Source organism: Triticum urartu, chromosome 6A (assembly GCF_056163025.1).
Source record: "Triticum urartu cultivar PI428250 chromosome 6A, HENAU_Tu73, whole genome shotgun sequence".
In the NCBI taxonomy this organism is placed as follows: domain Eukaryota; kingdom Viridiplantae; phylum Streptophyta; class Magnoliopsida; order Poales; family Poaceae; genus Triticum; species Triticum urartu.
Window position 1 is genome coordinate 599,969,967 of NC_141878.1, and position 9,673 is coordinate 599,979,639.

Sequence of the window (9,673 nt, forward strand, 5' to 3'; positions counted from 1 at the left end):
GGGCATGATGTCTCAATACTCTTAGGCCAGGAACCGGCACATATGGCGTCGGAAGATGCGTAGGTGACTCGCACGGACACGGCAAGGACCGCATCACTCTCTCCAATCTACTTTACATACGGCCAATTCTAGCGCGCGATCCCATCCTGTCCGGTCCCGTCCGTTTGGGGTAAAACGGACAAAGCAAACGGCCTAACGTGCGGACGCAAACGGACTTTTGTTTGTTTTCTGTCCGCTTTCGATCCATCCCAGCCCAAGTTTGCACCGCTTTTGGGATGAAACAGACAACGCGCGGACGGGCGTGTGTCCTTCCCTGGTCCACCCGTCAGTGGCACGGGGACAACTTTTCTGTCCGTCCCCCTCCCCCCTCCAGCCGCACCCCGTCCGCTCTTCTCCAGTCAGCCCTCCGCTGCCGCCGCCGCCGCCGCTGCCATTGCAGCTGTACAGCTCGGACGCGCGCTCGCTCAGCCCCCTTCCCTAGACGCCCCTAAGCTACCCAACCACGGCCACCTGTTAGCGCTCCCTGCGGCCGGATTTGAAGCGGATCCGGTCGGTCTTGAGCTCGCCCGACTGTGGGAGGCCGCGCCACGCCATGGACTGGCCGGGCACTGGGCCGGAAGGCCACGGCAAGGCCACATGCAGGCAGTGGCTCCTCCTCTAGCCGCTCGGATCTACACCGTCGGTGATCCGCCTGTAGATACATGAATAGCGGTCGGCCGGGCTCGGTGCTAGCCCAAAAGCTCGCCAGCGCACCGTTGCCACTCATTAAGTGCGACGACTGCCTAAAGAAGGTCGTGCGCCGCGTGTCTATAACGTCAGAATATCTCGGATGGGTGTTCATCAAGTGCTTAAACGATGGGGTATGTGCTACTTTAGCTTCAGTTGTGCTCTCGGATTTGACTACTTGTGCTAACCTAGCATTTTATTGTGTAGAGTGGATGTAAGTTTTGGTATTGGGAAGAAGAGTACATCGATATATTGATAGCACGCAATTTAGTAGATGTTCGTGTACTTTTAGCTACCATAGAAGCTAGAGATGAGACTAGTGCACTTGTTTCTAGAATAGAGGCTAGACACGAGACTAGGTGTGAGGAAGCAACATCGACTTCTTTACACTCGAAGAAAGAAGCACACAAGAACGAGCCTCCGCAGATCAACAATGAGTGCATCGAGAAGGCACTAGTCCAACTTACAGGAGCAGTTATGGAAGTTGGATATCTTCTAAAATGTATTCTTGTGGTTCTTGTTTTCTTTGATCTTACTTGTCTAGTCAAAATTTGGTGATGTATTCCCATGTATCAAAAATCAATGATGAAAAAAGTTTATAGGCTTGCAAAGAAAATGTACGGGGACATGATGCGGCCGGGATGCGTCCGCGCGTTGGGCGCACGGCCATCGCATCCGAGAAATGGCTCGGACACGACCCCATTGCCCTACCCAAACGGACAAAATCCGAACAAAACGTTTGGGATCGTGCGATGGAGTTGGCCTAAACCTTTCATAGCACCGTTGCATACTTTAGACTTGCAACTAACCGCTTAGTTGTCTCTTATAATATAGTCCTTCTCCCTCCTCCATTTGAAACCGTTCAAATAAATTTTTGGGATAAAATAAGGGCATATGCCCAGGTTTTAGTTACAAATATAGATTTACAACTGATAAGGAATCTTGGGGGTTTCAACATCTGGCTGTACTTGGACTTAACTGGTATATACATCTGCCTTCCTCCATTCTTGATAAGGACATGGATCTTTCCCAAAATTTAACTTTCATTGACTATTTATCTAAAATCAACAATATCAATTTATATTTATGATAGACCCAATGATACTATTTCGTGTTGTAAATATTTCTTTATCAAGTTGATAGAAGTTTGTGAAGTTTGACTTAGGACAAGCTAACATGCACCATATTTTGAAATTGAAGACATAGCTCATTGGGTGACATTTCCATGGAAGCTCCAACATTAACATTTTATTTCGAGGCACTATAAAGCTCCTTAGGTGACATTCGATGCTACTTCCTACTTTTAACTCTCTTTTTTCATGGGACTGTGCAGTACCGCGGCTTCTTTTGATGACATTCGATACACGTTTTGTATTTGAAATTTTAATTATTTTTCTAGGCATGCTCAGTACTATAGCTCCTTCAGTGATATTCCAGGCAAGTTCCTACGTTAACTTAAAAAAATCTTTACATTCGGTGCAAGTTCCTACTTTTAAAGTTCTCTTTATTTTCTCTAGGCTGTACTAGAGCTCCTCGAGAGCGACATTCGATGCAAGTTCCTACTTCAACGTTTATTAACCTTTTTGGCATGTTCTACCTCGGTATCTAGTAGTACATGCAGATTCGTAAAGAGATTCTTCGGTGGAAAAAGGCCCCTCTATTGCCTTGTTTGAATCCATAGGTTAGAGCTAATTTGGGTTAGTTTAGACTCAACTAATTCAAAAATATTCAAATAGAAAGGGCTAGTTTAGGTTAGATGCATCTAACCCATTTAAAAAAACTAACCTATCCAAAATATGCTTATTTGGGTTAGTTCTCCTCGAGACCATTAAAAAACACACTTTTCTCTCGCTCTCCCCGCAACAGCCCCACCCTATCCTCCCGTTCCAACACCATCGTCTCCCCGTGGCCCGTCCGCCCGCCGGTGAGCAGTCGCGGCTCCTTGCGCGGCCCATCCCCGTCGGCATCGGCCAGCGCGGCTCCTTGCACAGGGATGACGGATTCGGCCGGCGGGCTGCGCGAGAGGCCAGCGCGGCTCCTTGTCGGGTGCGTCCCCGTCTACCTCGAACAACGGCGGAGCTTAGTGCATGGCTGGGGGGCTGTGGCCCCCCAAGAATTTGCACATGCAGGCATAAATTTTTCAAGAAGACATTAGATGATGGATATTTATGTGTTTGGCCCCCCCATTAGCTCATATATTCTACTTAGCCCCCCAACGAACTTCGTCAAGCTCCGCCACTGGCCTCGAACATCGCAGCTCTCGGCCAAATGATTGAGAAAGAGCATTTATTGTCAATCTAACCATGTCATCCAAACACCTCTTTAGTTAGAGTTAGTTTAAGGTTAGTTCAGAGTTAGAATTTAACTCTAACCTCTAACTAAGTTAGAGTATCCAAACAGGGCCTATGTGAATCTCAACAGGATTGTATGGCTAATAAAATATTTGCATGCATGTGATGCTCATCAGACGAAAATTCCATGCAGCACATGACGCTCGTCCTCGATAAACCAACACATTCATGATTATCCAAAAGTATCGTGTCAACATCATGTATCCTTTCGAAACAGGCTTTCGCCCTACTTTATAAATAAAGCAACAACTGAAGAGAGTACACGTTGAACGATACACAATGATGATCCTCTTACAAAGTCGATCCTGAGATACCCAGCACACATAGAACACACGTGACAACGCTACCGACAACACGCAACGGGCGGGCTAAACATCCCCATGCTACAACTTGGCACACCAGGGTTCCACAACAATGCCCTCAAGAGGGAAAACGACTTTGAGCGCCGCCGCCGTCGAGTCCACCGGAGAAAGGTCTTCACCCGGAGCCCTGGCACGAAGAGAAGAACCACAACAATGTCTTCGGGAAGAACACGGCACCCATGGGTGTCAACATCGTTGGCGCCAAAGCACGGAGCTTTCATTTGGCAACTCCACCGTGTCACTATGAGGCCGCCAGGAGGAGCACGACGTTGTCAGCTCCCCATATCCAGATCAGGACGTCGCCCTCCGGGAGAGAGAGCACGCCCGGGCTACCCGCCGCACCACTTCCCGTTGTCTCCGCAACCCGGGAAGGGTGCCACCATCAATGCAATGCTGCCCGCCGAAGAGCAAGCATGTGAACCGCCAACCGGGGCCGCCGCCCTGGCATCCCTGTCGTGAGATACCGTCGGTCGCGCACCTCATGCCGCAGACAACCACGGTAAGAAGAGCGACGTCAATCCGTCAACTCCTAGCCTGACATCAGTTCCTGAGTCTGGATAGGCGCCTCCACCGTAGGAGGCACCCACAGGGGCGTCCCTCGCCAATACCCAGTGGATTGGTGGGGCGACACGACTCTGAGACTGCCGACGGCCGCCGGCAAGCCAGCCCCGCGCCATATCCGAGGTCACTGGCGCCGATCCATGCCCCGATACACCGGTAACACAACCACCACCATCGAGCAACGTACCCACGAAGGGAGCTCGGGCGGATGCCCGAGCACACCCCGGGCCTCTCCCAACCTCTCCTACCCGAAGCAAGTGCTCCGATCCGCACCAGCCCCGCTCTGACCCACCCGAGCCTAAACCCTAGCGAAACGCGTGCGGTCGGCACCACTGGCACCCGTGCATTCCAACGCACCGTCTGACCAGATCCAGGAGAAGAGGCCGACATCGCCGCCCCGCGCCGCCTGCAGAAACCTGGCGTTCGCGCCACCACAACCTCCCCAAGCGCGCTCCGCCACCCTGCCCAGGTGCCGCCCAGGACGAGCACGCACACGAGGCAGCGCACCACCACCGCCCGCGTCCACTGCCATCGGAAGGGGCGCAGAGCCGCCGGCCAACGCCGCCGCAGCCCGCGTTGCCTGTCGGCCCGAATCAGCGCCACGTCGAGGCGTGCACCACCGCCCGCGGCCGTCCACGCGTCGCCACGCCAGCCGGGAGGTTGCGCGCCACCACGTCGCGATGCCCCGCGCCCGCACCGCGCCCGTACGCGACGGGAAAGCCTGCGCCGCCCCACCGCCGCTGGCGCCGGTCAGGCTTCGCTCGGCCGCGCCCCTGACGGCGGCGAGGGAGGGGAGGCCTGCGGCAGTGGTCTTGAAGCCCTCCTCGGTCGGCTCGCGGGTGGCGGCGCACTAGAGGGGTAGGGTTAGCGGGGGGGGGGGGGGGGGGGGGGGGGGGAATGGTGGGCTAGAAGGGTTTACCTCAACCTGATGTATCCTCTTATATCGTAGGTTACTTTATTATATCCCTCTTAAAAGATTCCAACGCATCATATTTTGCTTTATCTAACCTTTTCGGAGCAACTTTAACATATCTTAACACTATACATACGTTCGTCCCCTAGGTAAGTCCAACTACACTCTGTCTACGCCCATAAGACATTTATTTATCCTCTAGCGGGGATGTATCACGTGTAAATGCATTACTTACCGCAAATTTTAAATTTCTAAAATGAACTCCAAGGACTAATATAACACTCCCCCCTTCAAGTACTGTTTGTTTTGTAAAAAAGGACCCTGTCTCATCCAACTACTTACTCCTAAGTCCATCAGCTCGGCAGCCTGGCCACTAATATGGAAATTCTGAAAACGAATGTGGAAGCAGAAGCAGATGGATGCCATCGAAAATGAATACACAGCGAACACAAGCTGGACACAGATATGGAGCGAAAGTTCATTATAACTCAGAATTCCAACTAGGATTAGCGGTACTGCATAGTACTAAGCTGGCTGAATGGGTAATTGGCCAAGCGCAAGAGTACAACCCACACTATGGCATGCCATGATAAGAATTAGTGGAAGGTTATGATCGATTGGACTGCTGCTATTCTATGCCAGAAGCGTAGCACAGGCGTGGGATTTTTTTTTGGACGATGAAACAAAGTTTTATTCATCAAAGTTTATTGGACGTGGGATACAAGTCTGGTATGGGATTAGTCAAACCAAACATGACGTCCCAGACCCAGCTGGAGTGTGAACTTGGCTAAACTATGTGCCTTAGCATTGACGACACGACTGTCAAAATTAAAAATACAGTTGAAAGAGCTAGCTAAACTATTTATCTCGCTGATAATGGCCCTGTTGTCTGCTTGACTTTGGAGTTGATAGCTGCCACCACTTCCTTCGCATCCGAAGCAATCACAAGGTTGTGGAGGTTGAGATATTGTGCTAATGCAAGGCAGGGCCGTCTCCACAAAATTGGGGCCTGGTGCAAAACGCAAAATGAGACACCTAAATTTTGAAAATTTCTTATGCTAACGAACTATGACACAACTAAAGCGTACTCTATTATTTCGTATAATGAACATATACAATATCAGTGCTAAAAGATTAAAGGTATGGGGTCGCAAAATCCAGTTTGCTTGAGGTGTGAGTTTTAAGCGCAATCAACTAATCACAAAAGAAAACATATATAAATTTGGTACCCTGCGGTAGTATTTCATGAAACTAAGAGCATCTCCAGACGTTGGCCCCAGAGGGCACGTAAAATCACCGCTTGGGGATGAGCCGGCGCTAAAAATCGGCATGGGAGCGAGTGGGTTCCCAGCCGTTGACCCCAGCCCCCCCCCCCTCCCCAGACGCCGTTTATGTTTTTGAAAAAATGGTATTCGGCAAATTGGACAAATTATTCGGCTAAAATTCGGCAAACTGGGCATATACTCGACATGTTCGACCTATTACATAGCAAACTTATTATAAAAAAGGTCGCAACTACAACTTAAGGGCCGAAGAATAAGTCGCTGAGCGCGGCGAAGTCGCCGACGTCGTCGCCGCCGCCATCCTCGCCGACGTCGTCGTCGGCCTTCTCCTCCTTCACGCAGCTGCCCCTGCCGGACCCCTGCCCGGTGTCGCCTTGGCGGACCGGTGGCAGCGGCGGCGCGTCATCGTCATTGTCGTCGAGGACGACGACGTCTCCCTCGTCGCGGCCCCGGCGCCGAGCTTCGAAGTGCTCTAGGGCGCGGCACTGGCGCTCTATCTCGATGTGCACCCAGTCCTCGCGCGCCCATTTCAAGGCCGCCGCGTCGTCGAGCTCGGCTCCATTTTCACGGGGCGAGCCCCGCTCCATCTTCGGTTTGACGTAGCGCGGAGGAGCCGAGGAGAAGGCGCGCCGGCCGCCCTCATTGATGACGATGCCGGCCGTTGCGGGAGTGCCGGCCGAGCGGCGTCTCCGCTGTGGGCTCGGCCTTGACGCCGAACGCCGCCGACGAGCCAGAAGAATGGGAAGAGGAGCGGGAGGAGGAGTGAGAGGAGAAAGTCGAGGAGCCGAACCTCCTGGGCATCCATTGCCCGGCGCTCCGGCGGGGAACCGGGGTGGCCGCCGCGGTAGGGTATGCCAGCGGCGGGTCATTGCCGCCCTCGAGGTACTCCAGCACATTGTGGAGCGTGCGGCTGGGGGCGCCCCACCATATGCGGCGCCCCTCGCTGTTCTTGACACCCACACCACCGGCGCCCCGTTGATGGACGCCGGCCTTTGCGCCTGGCGGTGCTGGAAGTACGCCGCCCACGACGCGTGGTTGTCGGCGGCGTACTGGGGGAGGGTGCGCTGCTCCTCCATCAGGGACGCTCGCACGCGGTCGACCTCGGCGGCGAAGATGGCGGGGCGCGCCTCGACGTTGGGCAACGGGGGAATGGGGACGCCCCCGTTGCTGAGCCTCCACCCCGTCGGCCCGGCGCGCATGACTGGGGGCGCTGGGATGTTCGCCTCGTAGAGCAGCCAGGCCTCCCACTCGTGGAGCGAGCGGCGGCCGAAGCCGTTGGCCTCCGCCGCGTCGCCGGGCAATCGTGCTGCCATCGGAGAGGGGAGGGAAGAAACGTCGTTGGGAGGCTGCGCACGGGGAGAGAGGCAGAGCTCGGCGGCGGTCGGCGTGCGGCTGTGGGCTGGTTGGGCCAGAGGCGAGGGGAGGCACTGGCTTTTAAAGCCCCGTGCAGTGTGTACGTGTGGCGGGAGGGGAGGCGTCGCCGCGACGCGCGTGATGCGCCGCCAACCTTGCCATTGATTCCACGCGGGAAACCGAGGTGTTCCGAGGACGACGAGGTGCGCGTTCGCTGACTCGGCGGGCCCGTGGCTCTATCGCGTCAAAACCGCTCGCCCCGGCGCCCCCGGACGTCCCCCAGCGCGCCGGGTTCGGCCTGGATCCGCCGGCGCTAATTTCAACCCAATTCGGCGAAAAAATGAATTCCTGAGGACGCGACTGAACCGTTTTTCGACGCCGATGCAAAAAAAATCTCCTGAGGGACCGTGGTGACGGCGCGGCTAAAGATGCTCTACGCACAGAGTCTTTGACTAAGCACTTCAAAAAGTACAAAACCCACTCACCTCACCATGCCACCATGACGAGCTGCACCAGTCCGGCGATGCTGCGGTGTACGTCCTCCATTGTGCCTCCGAGCCCGCAGCCTGGAGAGAGAAATCAAAACTCACACACCACGCCATGACATCCTGTCCCCAGCAGCAAAACTACTGCGACATTTTTATCTGAACAGAGAATGGGGAATAAAAGGAGGACGGACTAGATACTAAAAGATCAGGATGACGCGCAATTGAAAAATATATTGAGGATGAACACGCCAACACGGCTACTGTCGCTGTTGCCATTGGTGTAAGAATTGCCTCAACCCGCCTTCGCTGTTGGAGAAGGAATAACAAAGCCATGCTGCTATGGCCAGAATCAATCCGCCTTCACTGTTGGACGTTGGTCCGCTGCCATCCGCCATTACCGTGGCCCGTGGGCAGGAGTATCGTACGTGAGGTACTTTCGGGAGAGGAGAGGAGGCGGCGCACGATCAAGACTTGAGGAGCGAAGGCGCCGCACAGAATCAGGTTATCGATTTCTCGGGGAGTGGGACCTAAGAGCATCTCCAATATGCGCCCAACGTCCGGCACGCTGAAAATCAGTTTGCAGCGTTGGAATCGTCAGCTTTTGCGCGCCACGGTGCACTGGCTTCAGCGGTCACCGCAAAATAAAGCGCGCCCGAGTCGCTCCAGCAGGCACGTTATATTGCATTTTTTTAACTGCGATTCGACACACATTTAGCTCCAACGGTATAAATGTGCACACATAGACTGCTTCTACAATACAAAATAGTGCACATAGATAGAAAAACTACTACTACTCGTCATTCTCCGACTCGGACTCTGCCTCGGTGATGTCCTCCTCCGACGTATGAGTGTAGGCGTCAAGGAACCGCTTGTCGCTGGAGTCCCAGGACGACGCATCTCCTAGCGCAATGTTCAATTTGGCGACCGCCTTCCGCGTTCGCTTGCCCTCGCGATAGACGGCTTGCTCCTGCCTCCTTTTCTCCCTCTCCGCCCTCCTCTCCGTGAAGAACTGTTCCTCGTTGATGATGTATTGCGGGAAGCGTTGGCGCCACAGCGCCATGGCTTCCTCGTCCATCTTGGACAGGCTGAGACGGTGCTCCCGCCTCCGATTCTCACGACGATCCTCGTCGGTGAGAAGCCGCGAGGGAGGCGCCAACTCTTGCGCCCGCTCCTGCGTCGCCACATTCTCGAAGTTCATGTCCCAACGGGACCGCCGGAGGCGCCACACCACAGCATCGTACGCGCGGGCGCCATCCTGGGCGGAGTCGAAGGTTCCAAGGCCGATGCGCACGTCGCCCGACCGAATCTCTGCGGAGTAGGCGCCGGACGGACGCACGCGGACGCCGCGGTAGTCCGAAGCTCCCCGGCGGCGCGGCGGCATGGTGGCGCGGTGGTGGCGTGTCGGCAGAAAGGAAAGAAAGCTACGGAAGGAGTGATGAGAAGCGGCAGAGGGCGTCGTAATTTTATAGGCGCGCCGGATGCGGTGCGCCAAATCTACCGCGCGAGCTACCGCTTTTCCTCGCGCGCTAGTTTCCCGCCTCCACTGGAGCGCGTGAAAACGTCCCGCGCGCGCTAAAATGCCAGTTTACCTCGCGCGCGGGTCTTTTGGTGCGGCTGTTGGAGATGCTCTAAGACG

General features: G+C 54.7%; 1 protein-coding gene across 1 annotated transcript; it reads right to left on the reverse strand.

The window, feature by feature from the left end:
• Positions 1-8,787: 8,787 nt before the first annotated feature.
• LOC147967082 (uncharacterized) lies at positions 8,788-9,418 on the reverse strand. The gene is made up of 2 exons (XM_087531038.1): positions 8,966-9,418; positions 8,788-8,934 (listed from the first exon to the last, which is right to left on the reverse strand). The coding sequence occupies exons 1-2, from the start codon at positions 9,416-9,418 to the stop codon at positions 8,788-8,790; spliced, it is 600 nt and encodes a 199-aa protein (XP_087387164.1).
• Between the last annotated feature and the right edge of the window lie 255 nt (positions 9,419-9,673).

What these genes read in the sequence shown, in the direction of transcription:
- LOC147967082 (XM_087531038.1), bottom strand. Translation starts at nt 9,418, where the DNA reads ATGCCGCCGCGCCGCCGGGGAGCTTCGGACTACCGCGGCGTCCGCGTG. An exon ending in AGGGCAAGCGAACGCGGAAG is followed by an intron (nt 8,935 to 8,965) that starts GCGGTCGCCAAA and finishes TTGCGCTAGGAG; the next exon opens with ATGCGTCGTCCTGGGACTCC.